This window comes from Hipposideros armiger, unplaced genomic scaffold (genome assembly GCF_001890085.2).
Source record: "Hipposideros armiger isolate ML-2016 unplaced genomic scaffold, ASM189008v1 scaffold_716, whole genome shotgun sequence".
In the NCBI taxonomy this organism is placed as follows: Eukaryota; Metazoa; Chordata; class Mammalia; order Chiroptera; family Hipposideridae; genus Hipposideros; species Hipposideros armiger.
This window is the reverse complement of record NW_017732066.1, coordinates 447447-474237: the sequence shown is the minus strand read 5'-3', so window position 1 is coordinate 474237 and position 26791 is coordinate 447447. Positions and strand designations below refer to the sequence as shown.

Below are 26791 nucleotides of genomic sequence, written 5' to 3'. Positions count from 1 at the left end.
ACAAAATAGAAAAGACACATTACCAGCATGCTGCCTGTCCTCTGTTGAGTATGTGTGGACGGCATGAACATGACCTGACTTCCATTTATCTCCTAGGAGCATTCTGAACAGACTTCTTACAAAGTCTGAAGCAAACAAAGGACTACCCTGATTTTATGAAAAAAATCATTTTGTTTTCTGTGTCTGCTTAACTCCCAGTTAAAGCTCAAGTTGGTGAATATCCTTTTGAAGTAAATAGCACATGTTTCTAAGAGCAAGAGAATTTTGAGTGTTAAGTTGAACAGCCTATAGCTGTTTGGGGCAGAGCATTACATGTTATCAACCTTCCTTTCACTGCATTTCCGAATTCTGAAGAAAGGGGGTGGTAAACATGAAAATAGGATAAATGTGTCAATAACATAATCCTACTGTATCTTATCTTATAATCATAAAAATATTTCTCAAGTACCACCACTTCTGGTGATTTTGATTTGTAAAGATGTCAACTTCATTCATTTATTGTGAGAATTAAATGAGGTATTTATAAAAGCGTGGCACACAGCTGGCACTTGGTAAAAGTTAGCTACACAAAAATGTTTGGCCTCGGCTGGCCGAGTGGCATGTTGGTTAGGAGTTGGCTTGGAACGCCTGCTCTAAGCAGCAGGGCCCCGGTTCGGATCCCACATGAGGGCCAGTGACTCTGCGCCCTCCACAGCTAAGATGGTGAACAACAGCTCAACCTGGAGCTGGGCTGCCAGGCAGCGGACGTGAGCTGCCATGAGATGCCAAGAGCTGCGGGCAACTGACATGCACTTTTGTGAGCTGCNCGGTTCGGATCCCACATGAGGGCCAGTGACTCTGCGCCCTCCACAGCTAAGATGGTGAACAACAGCTCAACCTGGAGCTGGGCTGCCATGAGTCATCGGCGACACAGTAGGCTTCAGTGGGGCTGGCGGGCAACTGACATGCACTTTTGTGAGCTGCCATGAGCCGCTGTGAGCGGCTGTCCAATGGCTGGCGAGCGACTGCCTCACCAGGGAAGAGTATAATGATAATACCAACATGGGCCAGTGAAGCGACGTCCTCCATAACTAGACTGAAGAACAAAAGGACAGCAACTTGTCTGTTCCCCTTCCCTGATTCCCCAGCATTGTTACCCTCTCCCAATTCCCCAATAAAATCTTAAAAAGAAAAAAAATGTTTGGCCTATGCAAAGCACTTACCCACATCCTTTGAGGACTTACAGAATAGTCACGCATTCATTAGCTCTATTTGATGGACAGAAGCGGCAGTTAAGCAGCTAGCCCAAGGTCACACTGACAAGTGGCAGAGCTAGAACTTGAACCTTCTGAGATTTAGTTTGGGAATGTGCTCTCCCTTGCCCATCACAGGGAGTCCTTTCAGAAAACAGATGCATTCTTCACTGACATCAAGGACATTCAGCTATTCAGTGGTAAAATTACAGAAAAACCCAAATGTGCCTAAAGGAAGAGAAACTGAGCATTTATTTACCCTGATAAATTTTATTCAACAAATATTCATCCCACCTCAGTTCCAGGCACTCTGCTAGTTTGAAAAGATGGGTAAGATATGACTCCTGACTCTTAGCAGTGCAGGCAGATGCACACATAATCTCCAATGGGGGGCTGTTGTAAGATTACACTTGAAATAATGAGGCATAATAAAAGCATACATACAGGATGTGTGATAGAACTATTTATAAGTCACATGGTGGGTACTAAGGAGGGTGGTCAGTTACCTTTTTCAGTGATACTTGTCATCTGGCTTTTCTTAACAGTCACTTCTTCCTTTCTCAACAAGTACTGTTAACATACTGTTTTCTCTGCCTGAAATACCCTTGTTCTGTGTCTCCGTTTAACACATTTCTGATTGTCTTTGGAGACCCAGACTGAAGGCAACCTCAATCTCGCCTGTGACACCAGGACTCTTATCTCCCTTCTCTGTCTCCAACGCTATTAGAGCACTTTCCATGCTTTTCTACTGCCCTGCCACCTTGGTCAAGCAGGAGAGAGGTCACCTTCAGGACAATCTGGCTAGTCCTCTCTCTCCCATCCTTATTACTACCTTCAACTTCCACATTACTTGCAGCAATCACAAAGGGCTGACGTGCACCTTTTTTCTTCTACATACAAAGTGCTGCCATATTTGTGAGCCACCCCAGGCTCATGTGAATGAGCCATCTATACAAGACTCCTGGGGTCATCCAGCCCACTAAACACCCTCAATTTCCACTCACATTCCTGTCCTTAGAAACACTGACTCACTTCCTGGCCTCACCGTAGTTCCAATCCTACCATTGCTTGGACAGTACTCACCAAGGCTTCTTTTCAAATCTCATGACTGTGTCCACGTCTCTTCCATCTGAGGTGGCTGTCATCCCCTCTCTTGCAGCCAGGTTCTCCTCTGACCTCTCCGCAAGTCCCTGCTTTGTCTATTCTAAACACACCTCTGCCCCTTCATTAAATGCTGGGTCCCTCAGAGTGCCATCTTTGATCCTCTTCCTTTCAAGCAAATTTATGTACATAGAGACTAAACCTATTTCTCTAGCACCAATTTCCAACTATGAATTGTCTAGGATTTTCCCACTTAAGTATCTTAGTGCCACATCCAAAGCTATTCTTCATAATTTTTGTTGCTTTCTACCAATTCTTTTTCCCATGCTCTGTCACCAAATCTGATTTTACCTTGGTCATGTCTAGAAAAATTAGCCCAGTGGCAGGCACACCCTACGTCCCTAAGTTGGTCTATTAGGGTGGTATGACTTGACATTAATTTTAGTAGAAAGACATTTGTTCAAGCCCTTTGAAATACAAATTTAACTCTCCATCTGTATCCTTACCCAGAGTGCCCCTTTGGCTTCCTCAAGCAGTTTCTCAAAAACCAGACTCGAGAAACTTCCCCAAACTCTCCTGGCAGACAGGGGACAACTTCACCCTGACTCCTTCCACTCGACAGCCTCTGCCCCACACTGGACCACAGTTCATGGAAGATCAAGGTTTCCATGAGCTGATTTCTTGAGTCCTTGGGGCTTCCCAAATTATACCATAACTAAAAATACAATTTCCCAATTCGACATACAGCTAAGGAGGGCATCTCAAGTAAGATGATGATAATAAAGAGTAGATAACACAAATGGTTGAGGACAGATGGGCGATTTCACATAAAATTTTAAATTAAGGTAAAGATTTGGTTAGGAAAGCTTCAGAAGTATAGCCAGACAATAAAATGAGAAACAGAAAAGCAAAGAAAATGTTAAAATACTTTTTAAAAGCTGTTTCCTGATATGTTACTCACAAATATCTATATCAACATAAGAAAAAAACACAGAATTTAAATATTATGATGGGAAAAAAGGGCAACCAGAAAACCACTGGAGGACGGTGGTGAGGGAGCTACTCGATTCTGGTAATGTCAACCTATCTGTCACTGTTACATTCTATGACACCCTGTGTATGTGTGGCACCCACTGGGCACTAGAGAAAAAGCACCAGCAGGAAATATCATAGGTCTTCGAGTGCCTTAAAATTAGAGGAAAACTGGCATCTCACATTTGTATTGGGGTTTGTCCCATTTATACCAAGTTTACTGACCATGACAGAATTAACAGAAATTTCATAATTATCTACAATAAGTACTTTTTCACTTCTAAGCAATCTACATGAAAAACTATTATTGAAACTAAGAAAGCCAATCCTTCCACAAAAACAAAACTATGTGTATCTCTTGGGACTCAATGATTTTTCGAGAAGCTTAAAAACAGTATTACTAGCCTAACATTTTTATTTGTTTTAGGCTTAGCAGTTGTTTCAAGAGACCTTTACTCAGCCTAGGAACCAGCCGTTGGATGTGGCCTGTAGCTAACACACTGGTACTCACACATCACCAACATCCATGGACATATACCTGAACCAGACACAAAATCATTGCCTTATTCTGATTTAAGGTTGTTGATGCCTTAATCTTTCAGTTTGAAATTCACTCAGAAGAAAATCTCAGCCATAGGAAAACAAAGGGTGTTTTCCCATAAGTTCTACCTTAATAATTCCTATATTAAATTCTTTATTTGTATGGAATTCAACTTGGCAAAGTTCTTAGATATTTTAAACGAATCTCACATGTGAAAACACCGTTACAAATATGGCTTCGGTTCAATGGTTGGTTGTCACAAAAATAAAAAAAACCCAGGGCCGGCCGAATGGCTCAGTTGGTTAAGAGAGCGAGCTCTGAGCAACAGGGCCGCTGGCTGGATTCCCACATGGGCTAGTGAGCTGCGCCTAAGCTGAGCTGCTGCTGAGCTGCCAACAGTTGGCAGGATGGCTCAGCTGGTGAGAGCACGTGCTCCTAGCAAGATTGCCTGTTGGAGACGGTGGGCTACGCCCACTCACAACTAAGATTGAACAGGCACCTTGAACTGAGCTGCCCTGAGCTGCTGAGGGGCGGGTGGATGGCGACTGGACTTGGAGCTGAGCTAGCTGCACGCTCCACAACTAAGATTGAAGGACAACTTGGCTGTTCCCCTTCCTCAATTCCCCAATAAAATCTTAAAAAATAAAACAAAAACAAACAAACAAAAAACCCCTACTTCTTCTGAAAAAAAAATAAAATAAAAAAGGTGGAGTACAAACAGTCCCCAACTTACAATGGCTCGACTTAATGATTTTTTGATGTTATGATGGTGCAAAAGCGATACAGGAAGTCACACTTCAGATTCTGAATTTTGCTTTTTCTTGGGCCAGCCATGTGTGGTACGATACTCTCCTCATGCTGGGCAGTGGCAATGCCCGAAGCTCTCAGCTGGCCATGCGATCACGAGGGTGAACTGACACGCACCGGTGTGCTCACTGTGCACTATGACTCTGCCCAGCTGTGGGCTGATGGAGGTGCTCTGAGCATGTTTACGTTGCTCAGCTAAGCTAAGATGTTCTCTAGATTAGGTGTATTAACTGTCTTTTTTCTTTTTTAATGTATTTCTGACTTATGATATTTTCAACTTAAAAATGGGTTTATCGAGACGTAGCCTTACCCTTAAGTCCAAAAGCATCTGTATACATTTAATGATAAGTATTGATAGAATCCTTTAGAAATTCATTAGGCTACAGCATGGTTTATCTGAATTCAAAACAAAAAGAGTACTGACAAAAACAAAGAATGTAAATTTAAAAAAATGAATCTAAATAAGTCGTGGAGTAAGGTAATTCTCATTTGTACACGTTTCTTACTTTCTTAGATTTTAACTAAATGGTGGTAATTGAGGAGTTCCCTAAAATGAAGGCAAAGTATTTAACTATATTCTTCAGTTTATGTCAAAGTATGAAAGGCTTGCAGACAACCCAGGAGAAACACTGGGTCAGGAATGCAATCTCAATTAATTAGCTATCCCAGCTGGGCAGTGGGTTTGCAGCTGTTAACTTGATCAATGACTTACCTAAATGTCATCTCTACTGATTCGCTTATAAATTACCAGCAAGTGAGACTAATGTACAGGTGCTAATTTATTTAAACTGTTCTCTACATTTCTATATTGCTTTATAAACTGCATCTGGCACCTAATGTTAGCTGTCAGTTGTACTTAGACATGCCTGTCCTAACGACTCTGTTCATTAGAAGTGAGCACAAATTATGAAATATTGTGAAAAATGATACATCAAATGGAATGGGCACAGCAAATCAATTAGAGAAACTTCATACGGCATATTCACACTTAGGAGAATAAAACATTCTCGTTTCAGAATGAGGTCTATAATACCAATTAAAAAGTAATTGGTAGACTTCAGCAGTGTTATATATCAATTTGCTGGCTTTTTTCCTGAAATTCTATAGTAATGTCGAAGTTAACTTTTAATTCCCAGAGACATTAGTAAAGGCAAGTGCAATTCTGCATTCATAATACTTAATATAACTGAAATGTCTCCAACTTAAAATTTATAACTGATACTGCTTACTTCACAAAGGAAAATGCAAATATCAGTGGTCCTCAACTTTGTGTGTTTACAGCATGATTTCAAGAAAAATAATTTTTGATGGTACATGTGAAAGGATTAAAAGACTCTACGATATTAAACAGATTAGCAATAATTGTAACCCAATGTCTACTCAAACATAACAATGTGTTACAATGTCTGTAAAATTCCATGGACACAGATTGCACTATTCACAAGGCAAGCCTTTCATTTAGACTTGGGTCACTATATGAGGACAACTGTTACATGCTATGGGGCGTATTTCTTTATAGTTTCCACACATAGAATTTTCTTTTCACCAAAGCGTAAATACTTTATGCTGAATTACAAAACCCACTTAGCTCAATGTTCATTTGACGGATTCCTCTTCACAGTAGCATACAGTGTTATAGCCAAAATTACTTCTTATTCACTGATCCACACTTGGCAGTCACCTGAGAAACACTTATGGAACAGGAGTTGAGAACCACAGCGTGAAGACCTATTTTCAAAATATTTAGCATGCATTTTAAGTCCTTTCAGCAAGACACCATATACGAGGTATGAAAATGGTGAATGTTTAAATTAAAAAAATGTATTACAGTAAAAGACACATTGCCATTAATCCTCCTCAAAATACCTCCTCTCGCTTCGAACACACTTATCCTGTTGTTCTTGCCATTTTCTGAAGCAGTTCTGAAAATCCTCTTTCATGAGTGTTTTTACTACATCCTTCATCATGACAACACTCCATGTCACACGTCACTTCTGGTATGGCAATTTCTGTCATATAAAAACATTAGTGTGTCCTCATCCACCTTATTCGCCGGTTCTGGCACCGTGCGACTTCTGGCTCTTTCCCAAAGTCAAAATGACCATGAAAGGAAAACATTTTAAATCGATTCAGGATATTGAGGCAGCAATGACAGCACAACTAAAGACACTCACAAAAGAGGACTTCCAGAGCTGCTTCAGAAAGTGGCAAGAATGATGGGATAAGTGTGTTCGAAGTGAGGGAGAGTATTTTGAGGGGGATTTATAGCAATGCGTATTTCAATGTAATAATTTTTTTTTTAAGATTTTTATTGGGGAATTGGAGGGATGGGAACAGTGCTGGGGAATTGGGGGAAGGGGAACAGACAAGTTGCTGTCGTTTTGTTCTTCAGTCTAATTGTGGAAGACGTTGCTTCACTGGCCCAAGTTGGCACCATCATTGCACTCTTCCCGGGTGAGGCAGATCAGTCGCCGGCTTCTGGACGCCGCTCACAGCGGCTGCTGGCCGCTCACGGTAGCCCATGGCAACCCACTGACACAGGGGCTGCAGCCTATGCCGTCGCCGGCAACTCACAGCAGCCCAGCTCCAGGTCGAGCCGTTGTTCAGCATCTTAGCTGTGGAAGGCAGCGTCACTGGCCCTCATATGCGGGATCCGAACCGGGGCCCTCTGGCATCCCAAGCCAGTTCTTAACCATCGCGCCACTCGGCTGGCCCTCAATGTAATAATTTTTAAAATTTAAACATTCACTGTATTTTTCTATCACACCTTGTACACTTCTAATTGTTAGAAGGGGCCTATTTTTCCTTGTATTAGATCTTCTGAAGGTTACTGGTAGCACCATAGTTTATGGTTCGGCGGTAAAGAACAATAGGTGGCTTCTTTTTTTTGATATACTTTTAAAAAATCAGGCAAAAATTAAACTTTTTGAAATGGAGAAAATCTATACCTGTCCATGACTAATTTCTTTTTGTTAATTTGGTATTTACCAACTAAAAATAAAATTTTAAATAAATTTAATACCAAGATTGAGCATATATAGCAAAGTAATTTTGCAAAAAATTTTTTAGCAGATATACAATCTGTGGCTTTAACAATAATTGAAAATCTTCTGAATAATGTAACTTTAAATATCAACAGGAACAAGCAGAATTATTCTTATTCATAAAATTTTATGTGATGTTTCCTTTTATTTTACCAACCCACATCTGAACTCTTTTTAAAAGCCACATTAAATTAAGGAAACACTAGTATATAAAATTAGCTAAGTATATTTTTCACATATAAGTTATACAAGCTGCACTCAGGGAGGCCAGGCATCATATTTCTATTCAAACGCAACTTTCTGGAATAAAGTGGTAAACCTAGAAATCAACGAAAAAAGGCCTATGAAAAGCAGAAACAGCTGATATAAATTCATGCTTTTATTTAGTAGGAAGGGCACGTAGGTCCTCATGCCAAGTCCAGTGGCTCTTAGTTTTAATTCACATGCCTAACAAGTTTAGTTATGCCAGAGGGTTGGAAGACAGGCGAGGGCTGCTAGCGGCAGATGCACAGACCCAGACACCTTGAGTAAAGGACATGGCAGGGCACAGAGTAAAGCACAGCCAGGCCGTTCTGGGCAGGGACAAACATGCACACGAGCCCCAGTCGGCGTATCACAGTTTAACAACCACATGAAAAGGGAAATCCTGAGGCACTGGAAATCCTGAGGCACTCTAGTATACAAGGTTGGAGAGACCACAGCTTATTTTAGAAAATGTGACCAAAAAAGCCCTAATCTTTGAAAGTATTGGAAAAACAGACTTTGGATACACAATGACCTTGTATATACAGCCTTCTTCAACAATCAATACATAGTACCCCACAGGTTTTTATAAACATTATATGAGGTAATATATACCAGGCTCCCGACAGCATCTTGCACATGTATAAGAGGTTTTTAGTAAGTGGTGGTATTTTCAGTACAAATAACAATTAAAAATAGGTTTCCCTTATCTACAAAATTCCCTTTTGTGTTGTATCTAATTTCCTGATCATATTAACAGAAAAATGACTGTACCTAGCTTTATTTATATATTAAAAGCCAAACACATTATAAAAAGCATTATAACTTCTAAATATATAATAGTAATCACAATGCTCTTCCAAAGATTACCTGGAACCTTAAAGTATTTCCCTGATTTTGGATATCAAAGTATTTATTTTTGTCTTTAGAAATGGAAATGCTAAATAAGGCTCATCAGCTATACTGTCTCTCTTTCAGGTCATACACACAGCTGACTCCTATTAAAATAGTAGTTTCAAAAACATAAAACAGAAACAATAATGGGTATATAATGTTAATGCCTTGATAACAGTTGTCACTGTCCTCTTTCTTTTTATATCTACTCAGATGCCAAAGAGAGTCCACTCAATTTAATAAAATTCCAAAAGAGTTAATTGATACAGTATGTGAGACTAGTGAAGCAGATCAATCACTCGTAGGGAAGTCTAGCACAGCAGAATTATGTCACTGGTGTCAACGAAAATAGCTAACACTTACTCCCATACAGGCTTTTAGATAGTGAGCGAGGTGAGGAAAACCACCAACCTACTATATAATGCAACCTCCAGTTGAAATCACTCAGTGATAGATCAATGTGTTCAACAGTATTTCAGATTATTCTCCCAACATTCGGTCTCAGGTGGTATGGAAGATTTGTGAGACAAAGGCAATTAGAAAACTAGTAAGTAATTCAAGTTATGGTAGATTTTATTTATTACAATTACTAGTAATGAGAACAATAACACATTGCATTAATTTCATGCTCCTTAGTTACATTCTTAGGTAGACTAGCAGCTTAGAGATGAGAAAATCAAGTGCCACAGTGCTGTGACTGGCTAAACATTACAACACTGGTTAGTGACCCTGCAAAAAAATCTCCTTATCCTGGGTTTTGCATCTTCCTACAACATCACTTCAACTGTAATGAATTCATTTTTTTTTAAAAGATCCATTTAACAACAAAGTTCTACATTTTCTATATCTATATTCCTCAAAACACAAGAAAATGAGCTTCATTTGAAAAGATTTCACATATTTTAAGAAGCAACTGGATGTTTTTTTCATATAAACTCATGATTTTATTGCTATATTGGCTAAATCCAAGGGAGATTTTTATTATATGCTATTAGCACAATGACACAAAATAACATTAACTTACTTTCCCTGGATGTATACACACACACAATTTTAAAAGTACAGAAAAGGTGTACTTCTTATATTTACATAGTGATGGTAAACGTATCTTCTCTGGAAAACAATTTTATATTTAAAAACCAGAACTAAACATATTGTTTCTACCTGCTTTGAATAATAGGATCCTTTAAGATTTCTCTAAATAATATAAAAAGGATACTCTAGATGGAGACAGCAATGTTTGTCTGTTGTAAACATCTTAACAAAAAAAAAGTAAACTGGTTTTAATGTATGAAAATAGATAATTTAAATCTTAAAAAGGCTTGCTTAAATGCATTTCATAGATGGTTTTGGTTATCATTATTTTAGCAATTGGTTAATAAGCAGTGTAGAAAAACCAGTTTCTAATACATAAATAAATGACTTAATCTAAATACAACGGCACCTAATTTACCTATGTGAAAATTGTACAGTGAGCCTAGACTTTTAACTAGGTAATTGAATTAAATTCTATGTCTTGTCTACTCTGTAGAAATTAAATCCTCATGAAAATAATTTTAACATCCCAAACTAATATTCTGATTAAACATCCAAACAATGAAACACTCCAAGTGATGTAATTCATTTTTAATCTTATGTCATAAAAATGTTTATCCCTTCAGACAAAATTACAAAACTGCTAACTGATTCTGTTTCTCTCAGTGAGCTAAATATGTCCCACGTACATCCAAAAAGGTAGTAAAGAGATGCTCAAAAATGCCTTAGTAGTAAATTCAGCTGGGTTGTGAGATCCACATACAGGTCCCAAGGAGGGGAGGACCGTTTTTAAAAGCAAACAGTAAAAAAAAACAAAAAACGTATCCCCCCCAAATAAACCCCAGGCCCAGGTGGCTTCACTAATGAATTCAACCAAACATTTAAAGAAGAATTAATACCAATTCTTCACAAACTCTTCCAAAAACAGAAGAGAACACTTCCACACTCATTCTATGAGGCTGGTAGTATCCTGATGTCAAAATCAGACAGTAACAGGAAAACTACAAATCAATTAGAAGCAAAAATCCTCAGCAAAATGCTAGCAAACCAAATCTGGAAACACATAAAAAAAGGTTATCCACATTGACAAAGTGGGATTTATTCCAGGAATATAAATTGGTTTAACACCCAAATCAATTAATGTAAAAAATAAACAATCAAACAAACAAATAAACTGCATCCTTTAAAGTATAAGTTTGACACAAGATAAAATCTATGATTCTAATTAATCTTAATTGACATCTAATACTTTGTTAGCTCAAGGTCATATTAAAATTTTTACTAGTGGGCAGCCGGGTGGCTCAGTTGGTTAGAGCGTGAGCTCTGAGCAACAGGGCTGCCGGTTCAACTCCCACACGGGATGGTGGGCTGCACCCCCCGCAACTAAGATTGAAGGACAACAACTCGACTTGGAGCTGATGGGTCCTGGGAAAAACACACTGCTCCCCAATAAAGTTAAAAAAAATGTTATTTTACTAGTAATAAGTAATGTTTCAGTGAACAATGTTAAAAAACAAACAAAAATCTGCATTTGCATCTATTATTCCCAGGACATATCTATAGGTAAAATAAGACTAAGACTGTTTATGGTTGACTTTGTGATTTGTTATATCATAAGCTATTTTTTTTTTGGCTTGTTTGTTTCTTTAGTCCTAACAATAATATGATAGCAGTTGTTACTATTTTAATTTAATAAAGATAAAGAAGAGAAAAAAATCAATTAACAACACACCATACCAATAAAAGACATGATCATCTCAATAAAAACAAAAAGAGCATTTGACAATATCTCACACCCCTTTATGATAAGTGTTCAACAAACTATGTATATGTAAAGGAACTTCCTGTATCTGATAAAAGGCATTTATAAAAAAACCCACAATTAACATCATATTTAATGGTGAAAGACTGAAAGCTTTCCCCTAAGATCAGGAACAAGATGAAGATGTCCACTCTCACCATGTCTATTCAACTTTGTTGGAGGTGCTAGCCAGGGCAATTAGGCAAGAAAAAGAAAGAAAAGGCATCCAGACTAGAAGGAAAAAAAGTAAAGCTATTTCTATTTGCAGGTGACATTTTGTATACAGAAAATCCTAAGAAATCCACTAAAAAACTAAAAACTATAAGAATTGGTAAATGAATTCAGCAAGGTTGTAGGATTCAAGATCAATATTCAAAAATTAATTGCAATTCTATTGCTTATAGTAAAAAAATCAAAAAATAAAATTAAGAAAACAATTCTACTTAAAATAGAATTTTAAAAAAAAAGAAATTAATGCTTTTAACTTAAACATTAGAAAAATTATTCCTAAGGTATAAATTTAAAAGGAATGCCAAACTTAAACTCTGAAAGCTATAAAACATCATTAAAGAAATTAAAGAAGATCTAAATAAGCAGCAAGATATCCCATGTCCACAGATCAGAAAACTTAATATTAAGATGGCAATACTCCCAAAATTGACCTAGAGGTTCAATATAATTTCTATCAAAATCCTAGCTGGTTCTTTGCAGAAACATACAAGTTTGTCCTAAAATTCATATGGAAATTCAAAGGGAAAAGAATAGCTAAAATGATCTTGAAAAGGAAGAACAAAGTAGGAGTACCGGCACTTCCCAATTAAAAAATTTACTAGAAAGCCATAGTAATCAAGACAGTGTAATACTGGCATACGGATACACATATAGATCATGAAATATAATTGAGAGTCCAGAAATAAACCCTCATATTTACAGCCAATTGATTTCCGGTCAGGGTGACAAAACAATTCAATGGGGAAATAATAGTCTTTTCAACAAATGCCACTGGGACAACTGGATCAAAGAAGCTGAGCCCCGTTCTTACTCCACATATAAAAATGAACTCAAAATGAATCAAAGACTTAGGTAAGAACTAAAACTATAAAACTGTCAGAAGAAAGCATTATTTTCATGACCTTGGATTAGCAATAGTTTCTTAGGTACATACCCAAGAGAAGTGAAAACATGACTTCACATAAACTTTTACAAGCACGTGTATAGCATCAGTATTCATAATAGGCCAAAATGGAAACAATTCAAATGCCCATCAACTGATGAATAGATTAAAAAGAAATGTGGTATATCCATACAATGGAAAATTATTTGGCAACAAAAAAAAATGAACTACTGATGCATGATAAAACATGATTTGGAAATATTTATCCTGTAGCATAGTCTTAAACTTGACTTTCTCACAAAAAGATAAAAACCAATGGTAATGGAAATACAGTCAAGTTTATAGGAAATCCCATAAGTAAACCTAAGCCCAGTGTTTTTATCAACTTAATGATATATTTGAATTTTCAAAGTGAGAGCATATTCTAAGTGATTTGAGAATCACTTGAAAACAATATGCTAAGTGAAAAAAGCCAATCGCAAAAGACCACATACTATATGATTCTGTTTTTACAAATGCCCAGAAGAGGCAAATCTATAGAGACAGAAAGCAGAAAGTACTTGTCTAGAGCTGGAGGCCGGGGGAAGTGCAGAGTGGCTGCTGAAGGGCACAAAGCATCATTATGGGGTGATGAAAATGTCCTACAATTAGACTGGCAAGGGCTCACAGCTCTGGGGACAGACTAAAAACCAGGGAACTGTACGTTTTAGATGAAATGTGAATTATGTCTTTATAAAACAGCCATCAGAAAACAAGAAAAGAAAAGGAAACAGCAAAAGAAGTTGTCTCAAGAGAAAAGATCTAGGGGAGCAAAGACGCAGAGATTGTATTTCTATTTGGAAAACATAAATCTACAGTATGTCTATTATGCCAAGATGCTCATTATTGCCTGATCTTTTTAAAGGATAAATGTTATTAAATGGGGAAGGAGATCTTATCTTGGTTTTAGTCCTTTTCCTCAGTTTTTCTTAAAAAAAATATTAATTTTTGGAGTATGCAAACACTAGTTACTTTTTGTCCTTTTCTTCAATTCTTGAAAATCATATCTTTTTGAGAATGTAGCTAAAAATTATGTAATGTATTCTGGATACTGTCAGGTGCCCATTATTTATGAAATGAGGAGACTATGAAGAACACTAGCTTCCAAGTTTAAAGTTTTAGAGCTTTTCTCCTTACCCATACTTATATACAGAGAGTGCCAAAAAAATGTATACACATTTTAAGAAAGGAAAAAACTATATTAAAATTGTAATACTCAATATATACCAATAACAAAAGATTAATAAAAGTCATGTGTATACATGGGGCTTATCTATTTTGTGCCTCAGTCTCCTCTTCTAAAAATGGATGAATACCTACACTACCTATAATAAAATTAGCATTATAAAACTACAGTTTTCTTAATATCCTCAAGTATTGTCCAGATTACCATAATATTCAAAAACAGGACAGCAGCTATGAAGTCCATAACTTCAAATCACCTAGACCTACAAGGACAATAAGAAATCCTTCTGAGTCAAAAATGATGATCTGGTGCCTTAAAAAGATACTTAAGTACCATTTATAAACAATTAGGAAAGGTATACAAAAAGATGAAAAAAAACCCTAAAATTCCTAAAAACACAAAATGAGTAAAATAATAATATATTTAAAATCACATAAAATGTGAAATCTATAGAATGATGTTTTTGCTCTTAAATGTAAATCACCATGGGATGTTATGTTACTTTTTAAAAAATTAGAACAAGTTTCAAAATTGTTAAATTTAAGTTCTTTTGTTAGCTCTTCTGGCATGTCTAGCAAAAAAGTAATGCTGACTATTACTACTTTTATCAGGATTATAGCAATTCAAGAGTGGAACAGGAATACTGTTTAACCTATTCTCAAATCACCTAGAATATGCTCTCACTTTGAAAATTCAAATATATAGTTAAGTTGATAAAAACACTGGGCTTAGGTTTACTTATGAGATTTCCTATATAAACTTGACTGTATTTCCATTACCATTGGTTTTGTCGTTTTGTGAGAAAGCCAAGGTTCAAGCTATGCTACATGATAAATGTTTCTAAGTCATGTATAAGCATTCATAAGGAAGGGCTCCCACGACATTGAATCATTTCTAGTTAAAATCCAAAACTCACCATATTCATTATGCTTCAAATACAGAGTAGCATCTCTCTTTGAAACCACAATTTCAACTTGCAAAGTATAGTGGCATTTTTCCTTATTCTGACAGTATGATTAAAATTTACAGAGCTCAAGGGCTCAGGCTGAAGAAAAGTGCTTTCAATATCTAAAATTCTACATCAATTACTTTTCCAACAGAGTAACTGTACTTACATCAATATCTTCCTGGGTGAAAGTTTCGGGATCTTCTCCCATCATGTTGGCTAAATGTCTCTTTCCTATGTTGAACTCCTCAATCTGCTTTTTAATAAAATCCACTGTGTAAGTTTCACGTCTCAAGGCTGCCACATTTTTCTTTGTTGTTGCAACTGTGGTATGTCTGAACCTTAATACCTAGCAGAAAATATAAATGGAAAAAAGAAACTTCAAACAATGATCTTGTCTCTAAATAAAACAGGATATTCAAACAGTTGTCTTTTTATTATGGTACACAGTTGGTAGGAGTCTGCAAACTGGTTAAAATGCCTGTTAAAGGTGGGAGGAATTACTCTCTGCTCAAAAGCTTGCTTTTAAAAGCCTGTGATTACAAAGTACTATAAACTACTAGCATTTCCACACATTAAAAACAAAAATACTTGTAAGTGATATGCCACTTTCTTATCTACTAAGAGCATCCATATTTGATACTGACTGGTCAGTATCAGCTAGTTGTGATATTTGACAAAAGGAATGAAAGGTGATGTGCCACTCCCTTAAAAGAGGCAAATGCACTGCAGACAGAAGCCCGCAAGCAGAAAAGACACAGAAGTAAAGGGGCATGTATGTGGGAACAGCACCCTTGGACTACAGGCACTCACCTTGAATGAGGGTACAAATGCAGCCTGGCTTTAAATGCCTTAAAATTATACAGTTGAGACTGTATTCCATGGTCCTTATTTTAAGTTGACACAATGCAGAAACTGCTTCACTGAATATCGAGATTTCTTAGGATTAATTGGGTTCAATACGCTATGTAACAATAAGGGCTGTCACATTCTTTTAAATTATCAGTTATGACATCACACTTGCTGTTGCTGATCCTTTTAAGCAGTGGCACTAGGAATTTCCCCCCAAGGCATTAATATTTCACCTGCAATAAAGGATATGAACCAGAAGAATGGTTTCAAGTGACCATTCAGCATTCAGTAGCTGGATATAACTAGAACAGATCTCTCTGGTCCTGGCTTTTCTCAAAATCTTAAATCTATGCTTCTCAACCTTACCCCTGCCTCAACAATTTTAAACACTCTTAAGCAATAATCAGACTTTAAGAGCTGCAATTCTTAGTAACTTATGCATGTCCCTTTTCATAAATGTAAAAGTCTCTCTCACACACAACCAGCATCATCTCTCCCTCATCCATTCCATACGCCTTTGAGAATCAGATTCAAATAACTCTATAGTAACTTGTCACCACAGTTACAACAGAAAGTAAAAGAAAAAATACAGGACAAGTATTAAAATATCCAACTAATAAACATTATGTTCTCAAACTCTCACATATTAAAACAGTGATAAAGTAGTTTCTTGCTGCTTTTTAATGAGTAAGAAAGGGCAATTTAAAATTCCATGAAACCTGGCCGGCTGAGTGGCTCAGTTGGTTAAGAGCTCGCTCAAGAGTGTGAGCTCTGGGCCAGTCGAGTAGCGCGATAGTTAAGAACTGGCTTGGGACGCCAGAGGGCCCAGGTTCGGATCCCACATATAAGGGCCAGTGACACTGCCCTCCACAGCTAAGATGCTGAACAACAGCTCAACCTGGAGCTGTGCTGCCCTGAGTCACCGGCAGCGGTGTAGGCTGCAGCCTCTGTGGAGTGGGTTGCCATGAGCTACCATGTGTAGCTGGCAGCCAGCGTGAGCGGCCATCCAGAAGCCGGCGACTGATCTGCCTCGCCAGGGAAGAGTGCAGTGATGGTGCCAACTTGGGCCAGTGAAGCAACGTCCTCCACAACTAGACTGAAGAACAAAACGACAGCAACTTGTCTGTTCCCTGTCCCAATTCCCCAGCGCTGTTCCCATCCCCCCAATTCCCCAATAAAAAAAAATCTAAAAAAAAAAAAAAGAAAAAGAAAAAAGTGCGAGCCCTGAGCAACAGGGTCGCCGGTTCCATTCCCGGCCTGAGCTGAGCAGCCGCAGCCAACAGGTGACAGGATGGCTCAGCTAAAAAATAAAAAATAAATAAATAAAATTCCATGGAACTTTATAGTTCATTTTTCCTCAGGAGAGCACAGAGGAGTCTCTCTTTATGAGTCAATAATCATATTTTCTTCCAATGCTTTATAAAGATACGGTGTTACTATCAGTGAGTAAAAGCATGCAGAACTTGCTTATGTATAGCTAGCCTGCCCTTTCATAGACAGAGCCAGTTTTTACACCCTGTCATCTCTAACCCTCCAACTCCCCATTTCAGAAGTTTTACCATCTTGTTTTCACTTTTTCCAGGCCTCCCTGCCCCCATCCCTCTCTCCCTCCCTTTAATGATTCCATGTCTTCTTTGAACAATGGAGAAAGTTACTTCCCATACTCAAGTGAAAATGCTTTTCGGCCCCAGAATCATGGCACAAGTATGAATTTGAAGGAGAAAAGGAGCAGTCATACAATAGAGGTAATTCTCCCAAATGTTCCATTGCCAAAACGATGATCACACTGCTGCTTTTGTACATAATATGATCAAGTTTTTGCCATAGCTAAACAATCCATTCATAATACGGGCAAACCCACTACACCTTCCACCAATCACCAAGCACTGCCCTCAGAGGGAGAAAGTGAGTCTCCCAGGAAATGTGTCTCCACTCACTCAAGTAATGAATTCTAGCGGAAGAGCAACATTAGGAGGAAAGTGATGAGCACAGCTTTGACACGATGAGCTCGAGATGGCTGATGGGCACCTCAGGCTGTTGTGTGTTTGCACAAGAGAGATCTGAGCTTGAGATATACAGTCTGTTAATAGCATGGGACATGATACTGACACCATCAGAACAGGGGAAATGGTAGGCATTAATGTTAAGAGTGAGAAACATCTCTTCTATGCAAAGAAACAAAATAGTTTGTGAGGGAGAGTAGGCAGAGAGGTAAGGTTACTTGTCTCATGGCCACTATTTTCTAGGACAGGAGATGGGTCTGCAGAGTAAGGGGTGATAGGTTTGATGGACTGAATACTTCACATCCAAAGAGTGGTTGTAAAGGGTAAACAGAAAAATTAAAGGAAACAAAATTAGGAAATAATTTTAAGTAGCCATTTACACTGGATGTGAGCCAAGAAAATAATACCAAAGAGACAGGAATCTACATCTATACACTATCTGTAATCTTTTCTTTGTCAATTATCTTTTTGTTTCCTATATATGTCCTTTGTATGTTTCAGTGGACTACGCAATGTACTATTTAGTTCAGGAGAGCTCTATCTGAAGGCAGACTGTACCTTCAACATTCTACAGTGCTCCATTCCCATGCAATACTTTTATCCTGAACTAAATTCTGCTGGATCATAACAGTGCAACCCTTTTAAACTCCCATTTGCACCCCCCTCTCCCCGGAATATCACTGCCCATATATATATATTTTAATGGAGTCATTTTAGGTTTTGCTCTTTTGAATCAATCTGAGTTTTCAAATACATGAGAATGTCCCTTTTAAATGTGTTTTAATATTCTGTCTTATTTTTCATCTTATTTTATCTTTATATTTTTTTATGCTTCTTTCCTGTTTTCTTTCTTTCACTATATGGTCTGTAGGTATTTTTAATTTATCTTTTGACCTGGCAATTTAGGCAGTAGACAGCCTGCTTTTGTTTTATTAGTGATTATCTATATGTCTCTGAATACAATGTTTGCATTGTTTCTCCTACCAACTTCAGAAATAAAACAATATCAACTGAATTCTCACCCACTTATTCTGTTCTTTTTTAATTACAATAATTATGCTATTCTGTCCTCCACATATATCAGCTTCTCTTAGTCTTATTTATTGACTCTTTTTTCTATATTCTATATGACTTTTAAACCTTTACGCCATGTTTTGTTATGTTTTTTTTTCCCCCCAAGCTTTCTGCAGCCACTCTGAATTTAGCTTCTTATATCATTGGTCTAGCTTCAAAATTCTTCCCATAACAGTTTATTTTACTCCTATCTTCTTGTCTTATCCTGTTTCACAGAACTCTCCCTCACCCAATTTATTTTTAATGTTCTTGCCAGTGTGAAGTAGCTATAATAAAATAATTCTTCCATTTTGTTGAGTAAACATTCCTTTATATTTTCTTCATCTCTTCCGTATTTTCTTCCTTATTGCTCCTTTTCTTTTTTTCTTACCAAAACATTTTAGCATTGTCTCAAGTAAAAGAGTTGATTGCTGGCTTGAAAGATCATTTTTTTACTTGATTTAAAATTACTGTGTCTATCTGTATTCTCTAGAGTTTGTGACATAAGGTGGCAGCTTTCGTACTTTTAATACAAGACTTAAAAAAATTTATATAAAATTATTAAATTGTTAATTTAGAAAGAGCTTTTCTTTATTATACATGGCACTCATTTGTGTATATTTTTCATAAAATCTCTTTAGGATCTTTAAAATCTTTTCAAAGATATTTGTACACACTCCTGAAGAATATCATATTCTAGAAATTCATAATATTTATTAAAGTTACAAAGCCATCACAGCATCAGTACCAGACTACTGAATATATTTATTAAATGTTCTGAATTATTCCAGCAATGAATTCACACAAAAATATTTACATTCAAAGGAGTCCATTATCCGTTAGTACAATCCATTAAGTGAGATGAGAACTGAGCGCAAAATGAGCAATCTTTAGCTAAGGACAGTAAGAATTCCTGGAGAGAGTTCGCTTGACAAACAAAATTTTTTCAGGTTCTTTTCCAAGTGAAATGATATGACAGTGAATTTTCCTCAGACTTTGTTTTTATGGAATTGTATAGATACAGCTTGACAGATATGTTTCCTTTTAAAGATAATCAGTGAGTCAGACAACTGTAATTTCAATCAAGCAGGATGCCAAAGCAGCAGCCACTTCCTGACAAGGCAGTGATGTCCCACATCTGGCCATGTGCCAGCACTGCACACTACTTTAATGGTATTACAGAGCATTACGAACTTTCCTCTTTGTTCAGTTGGATAAAGAAGGAACAAAGAAGAATCCGCTGCTAACTTGACTAGAAAAGGCAAAAATAATACTTTGAGAAATAAGAGAAAAGGTAAGGACTGAAGTCAGATCTGAGAAAATGTGGATAGAAACAATACAAGGACTCCAAGAGAATGATTATAGCAACCTTTTTGAACAGGCTTTATCAACTAGAGGTCTTTGGATGCAAGCAAAAGAAACTGGCTTTGCTTTACCTAAGCAAAAGGGACATTTCTTAGAAGGCTAATAGGGGTCCATAGGCTAATACTTGAAGCAGGAAGGTTCCAAAACATCTTTGGCAGCTAAAAAGCAGGAACTCCAATGATGCACAGAACATTCAATGAAGTAAGAAGGTGGCCATTAAGGTAAAATGGTATTACAACCATCCATGTCTCTGCTCAAGATCTCAAGGGAGGGGATACACAATGGGGCTACCCTGGGTCAGGTGCCGCAGATTATGGTTCTTCTGGACCCAATGGGGAAGAACTCATTCCTCCTGAGAATACTGGGGTACCATTATGAAGGAGAAATGTGTGCCAGGTTAAAAAAACAAGGAACTCTTAGGCAAAATTCACCATTTATATTCATTCCACAAACTGATATAAATTAAGAGACTTAACATACCAAATAAAATATATGGGCCTTGTTTAAATCCTGATTTAAGCAAACCAACTATAAAGCTATTGTTGGGACAACCAGGGAAATTTGAATATGAAATGGATAATAGATATATTCATTCTAGTGGATATGTTCATAGTGTCATGGAAGCTGTTTTTTGTTTTTGTTTTTAAATCTCTACCCGTTAGATACGCACATTTAAGTACCTATAAGTAAAATAACAGAAAGTCTGAGATTTACATTAAAGCCTCCAGAAACAAAAAAGTAGGGAGACAATTGAAACAAGATTGGCAAAACATTAATAATTGTTGAAGCTGGTTGACATATCCATGGGGCTCATTATATTATTCTATTTTTGTATATGCTTGAATAAGCTTTATTTTTCATAATAAAATTCTAAAAAGTAAAATATTTTACAAGTGCATTTAACAAATTTGAGCAACTACTATGGGCCAGGCTATGTATTAAATTTTAACAGAAATAAATGTAAAGGAAAATCAAGTGGTGTTAAAATGAAAATGTTGGTATGGTGAGATAAAGAAACACAAGACATGGTAAAGAGGAAGTTTTCTTTTTTAAGTTACTAATCCGATTTGGCAAAAAGTAATGTAGCAGGTGTTCATATGTACATAGATGTGCATACACACACATGTGCACCCACATACCTCTCTCTATACATAAAAACGAACTCTTCACGTTTCATTCAAGAAACAATCCGTGAGCTTCTAGGAGATATCTGTAGCACTTGTGCTAGGTAAGAGTGGGGATATACAGGTTATGTTACTTTTCTTAAGAGGTTTACAAACCAAGTATTGGGGAAAGACCTAAATGTATGAGACATTTAGATAATAACAAAAGCATCTGTTGGTCTTTCGCTGTTGGAGGCAGTTGCCAATATGGCGCCCAGTGATTCTTCCGCCCGGTGTTCATGCTGCTGTGCAACCCCCTTCCCCAGAGTATGGGCTGGACAGCCCTAGTGACTTGATTCTGAAGAAAAGACTACTACTAAAGTGACAGAATGTCACTTCTGAGATTAGGTTACAGAAAGACTCTGTCTTCCCTCTTTTCCACCCCGTCTTGACCAGCCCGATGGAAGCCAGATGTGGTGGGCTGCCCTACAGAGGCCCATGTGGCAAGAGCTATGGCAATGGCTGGCCCCATAGCCTGCCAGGACATGAATGCTGCAAACACCCACACTGAGTGAGCTGGGAAACAGATGTCCAGCCTCCAGGCTGGAGATGGCTGCTGCCACAGCCAACACCTGCACTACTGCCTTATGGGAGACCCAGAACAGAAGACCCAGCTAAGCTGTGCCTAGAATCTGACCCACAGACACCATGACATAACAAATATCTGCTGTTTCAAGCTGCTAAATTTGGGGATAATTTGTTATGTAGCAATAAATAGCTAATTAGTTCATCATCCTAATTACAACAATGAAGCACAGTTCAAGAAACTTTACTTACCTTATTTTATAAAGAAAAGAGAGGTGGGAATGATGGTAACATCTATTATTAAGCTCTCTTTAAATAAGAAATTGGTAAACTGCTACATAACAAAACTGCAAACTGTAATGTCCTGGTATTTTCCATAATTAAAGCAATGAGGAACACACTAAATTTATCCTTAAAAGGACAGAATGAGATATCAAAGGGAACAACTTATCCTACCAAAGGGGTTTTCTTTTCTATTGCTAATAAACTGGGATTTTTTAAAAATTGAAAAATTATCTGGAGGAAAACATAAGTAATTTACAGAGCTGTATAAAGCATCTAATACAAATGCAAGTCAATTTTTATATTTGTTTTTCAAAGAGTTTTTTTACAGTTTATTAAGACACTACTGGAAACCAACTGGATATTGTGATAAATATAAGGCATTCTAACCTCCAGGAGCCCATAAGATGAGAACAAATACTTAAGACAAACACAGCAGTGTTTTTACAAAAACAAAACAAAATATGTAAGAGCCAAATATCATCAATCATTTTTCTCCGGTAGACAGTCCAATTCAACAAGGGCTTACATACTTAATAGAAAATAAAATTAACAGAATGTATTACCTATATCTTATAGCAATATTTTTCAAAATAGAAATTGGTCTAATGATTTTCCTTATTATAAAATTCAGAAATATTATAGAAAGCTAAATTAGCATTCCTACATTAAATTATATTGATAGAGGATTAAGGATTCATGGATAACCTTTGCAGTATACCATGACTATAAACTGCTTATAATTATATAATAATATAATTTGTGACGATACAATTCAAGTACCTTAGCATAGATAGCAAAACAGACCATATTCTGGACCTTGTCAAATTTTCCAATCCTGTCTCTCACCATTTTCTCACCAATTATTATACCAATTATAATTGCTATAACCAATTATTTGTTGTTACCAGAATCTACTGACTCTGTACATCTCTGTCCCTGTGTGCCTATTACATCTTCCTAGAACAGAATACCTCTCTTTTTTCATATAACTCCTAATTGTTCCTAAAAGATTCTACGCTCACCTTCTCTGAGAAGCTGCCCACCACTCTACCCACTTAACTCGTTTGAATTAAGCATCGCACTTCTGTGCTCTTCTGTATTTAGCTCGCAAATCTCACAGGACACTGTATGCAGATCCCGGATATTCATGGGTTTATAATCTGAAAAGTCTGGCTATTCACGAGTAAGATTCCCTCTTCCACCCCAAATTTGGGACACTTGGATATCTGCAATTGTATTGCGGCATTAATATGAACCATGTGCCACAAGACTGGCATGCCAGAGGCAATCTGTTAGTGAGGGTCCCAATTGAGCACAGAGGAGTCCTAACTTAACAAAACTTGTTTCTTTTCCCTTATTGCATCAGTGTTTCTCACTGTGACCTACAGTAATAGCTGTTTATAGCACCACCTAGTACACGCTTAAACATATAAACGACATGTAAAAATACTTACCCTGTATGAGATGCACTTTATTACTATTATTCTAATCTCCTTGCTCCCTTCTTTAAGGTGTCTGTAACCTTTGAAGGGATTTCATAACTAATGGGTTATGACTCCCCACAAAAACAACAACAGAAAACCAGGTATAGTGTTTTAGCCACTTATGAAATGACTAAAAATTTTGTTTTATGAAACATGGCCCCTGAGAAAAATATCACTATTAAAGTTGGAGATGAAAGTGAAGAAACATTAATATTTAAGACACACAAGCTCTGTGCCAGAAAAAAGCTTTACAAATGTCTTTAGCCATATATAAAAAATCATTAAGGGTCTGATGGGGTCAGTGAAGTCTTTCAGTTATCCATGAGCTGAACTTCACATGGTAAAACATGTTCTGTGGTGGTATTCAGGAATTTGGGAATCCCAGTGTCTCGGGCCCATCTCTTGAGTGTGCTAAGGGTGGATACCGTCTGGTAATTGTTTGACTATGATTTGTTTACTTCACAGCACCTAGCTCAAGTAAAGAGCTCAGTAAACATTTGCCATATTGGGCGTGGGGGGTAGTTTTCTTTCAATAGTGGTTAGGAAGATGAAAATTAAAGTAACAAGAAGAAATTTTTCACCCATCTTATTGAAAACAAAATAATAATAATACCTATTGGAGGTAGAAAAGGAGCACCCTCATTCATCAATGATTAAATGTGAATTGCTATAGCCTTTTTGGAAAGCTATAGGGAAATAGCTATTAAAATTTATGATGTACACATCCTTTGCAGCAATAATTTCACAACTGGAACTCTCTCCAACAGAAATAAAAGCATAAGCACCTAAGAACTATACTAGAACATTTATTGAACACTTTATTAGTGGAGGAAAATGGAAACAAAGCAAATGCCTATCAATTGTTAAATTAACTTTGATACCCTCACACCACAGAGTATTACACAGCAGTTAGATACATAATAGGTGACTTGGAGGGATTTCTATTACTTACGTAAGTTAGAAAAGCAAAAAAAAAAACCAATGGGATCCATTTTTTTAAAGCATGCATATGCATGTATGTTTATATATAACTAAAAGAATAGAGAAAGACATAGGATACATGGATTCAGGAATTCCAGGGAGAAAGAGAAAATTAGCAACTCCCCCCACAGGCACATATATTAAGTATCAACAATAAAAATTGTATGCTATAGTCCCTTTTATAGATAACTGTGTGTACTAAAAGATATACTAAATGAGCGATGCAAGAAGAAATAAAAACTTCCAACATATTTTCCAATAAAAAATAAATTAGTTGATTTAGGTTAAAATATAAATGATAGAAGGCAGAGAAAAGAAAATATTCTTTTTTCAATATAGTTTTTGGACCACAGTTTTGGACTTCACAATGTTTGGTACTGTTTATCACTTTCCCTCCTTGAAACATTCTTCTGTTTACCATGACACCACACTGTCTGGCTTTCTCCCTATTTCCACTCATTCCCAATCTCGTGGGGGCTCTTCTTCCTTGGCGGGTTTGTCCTTCAGAGCCCTGTCTTTCTGTTTATTCCTTATTCAGTACATCCTCCTTAGGTGATCTAATTCATATTTAAGGCCTCAATTACCATCTACAAGGTAAGGTGGGGGGGACTTGTAAATCAGTTAGTTCTTTTCTTGACTATAGACTTGCCTATCTATGGGCCTACGGGGAATCTCCACTTGTACATCCCACAGATGCCTAAAATACAAAACTAAACTCGTTTTCATCCTCTAAAACCTGTACCAGCTTTTAAGATACCATGTCGGTGAATGGCATCATCATCATTCAACCATATGGGAAGGCAGCTTCCCACTGCCCTTAGGGTCAAATGAAATGTACAAATTCTGGTCTCCATCTCTCCACAGACAAAGTTCTAGGAAAACTAAGAAAACAGAAACTGCACAGATGCAAGGCACTTGAAAAAAGTCACGATCTAACCTCTCCACTGTAAGACTTTCTCCATTACGTCTTCCAGGCCACTGCAGGAGTTCAGTTCTCCTTCGCCTCCTATGGCCGCGGCCCTCCTGCCTTCTGGGCAAGCGGGAAGGACGGGACCCAGCATCACACCTAGGCCGGGACTCTCCTTAGCTTGGCAGCCAAGTCAAGGGAGGGGTCGCTCTAGTTCCTTCTGCAGGTAACTTACCCCCTTCACTGCATCCCGCGAAATCCATAAGCAATCTCCAGGGTGGCCGCTGCAAACCAATACCCACTTCTCTCTCAACCTCAGACATCTATCTACTAAGTACCTAAGACCCTAGGGACCCCGTCTGAGGGCACCCAAAACACCAAGGGAAGGTAGCGGCGCCGGCTCCACATAATCGCGCTACAGCGACCAGCGCTTCCACTTCTCCCAGTCCTTACCTGGGACCGGGGGCCTGTTTGCAACTCAGCAGCTGCGCCTTTCCAAAGGCCTTGTCTCCAGGTCTGGCTAACTCTTCCTCCGAGAAAAAGCCGGTAGGAAACTCTGGTGCCGCAGGGCACACAGGGAGCCGCCATATTGGCTGGGGGGGGGGGGAGCCAGGATGCGGAGGGGCAGGGCCTAAAAACTGCGCAGGCGCAGATGGGCCGTGTTCCCGAGGTTGTCGGGAAGAAGCTCTTACGGGACCTTCGAAACAGGGGGCGTGTCCTGAGATCCGAGGAGGCTGATAGGGTGCGTGAGTCCGCGGGGCGTGGCCAATCCACTCCCTAGCCCTCAGAGAAAACGAGCTGGAGAGTTAGTGAGGGAATCATTCATCTTGGCTTCTTTCCTTTTACGCTCTTCTTGAGTTAAGTTGCTCTCCAAGTCTCCTTGGTACTGACTTGCACGTGACTCTTTAACCAACCCTTCCTTCTCATATCCACTGCTGCACCTTCAGCCAGCTATCCCTGAACCGCGGAACTTGCGCAGCCCGCCAGCACCTCCCTCTCAATTCTGTATTCACCACGTTCCAACACAGACGCTCCTCATTCTCATGCAAGAATGGACTTACTCCAAGCTTTGGTTCCTGTCTGCCTGCCTACTTAGCATAGGTTTTTCCCTCTTGACCATGCCACATTTTTCAGGGTCCAGGGTCTCTACCGTCCTCC

The 26791-nt window shown here is 37.9% G+C and overlaps 1 protein-coding gene across 1 annotated transcript in view; it reads right to left on the bottom strand.

Annotated features, from left to right (window-relative positions):
• MRPS9 (mitochondrial ribosomal protein S9) overlaps window positions 1-26240 on the bottom strand; it is a 63890-nt gene extending 37650 nt beyond the window's left edge. Inside the window, exons 1-2 of the mRNA XM_019627164.1 lie at window positions 26087-26240; window positions 15185-15364 (exon numbers count right to left, since the gene is read on the bottom strand). Of these exons, the coding sequence (XP_019482709.1) occupies window positions 15185-15364; window positions 26087-26221 (315 nt within the window). The 5' untranslated portion in view covers window positions 26222-26240. The remainder of the gene's footprint in view (window positions 1-15184; window positions 15365-26086) is intronic.
• Between the last annotated feature and the right edge of the window lie 551 nt (window positions 26241-26791).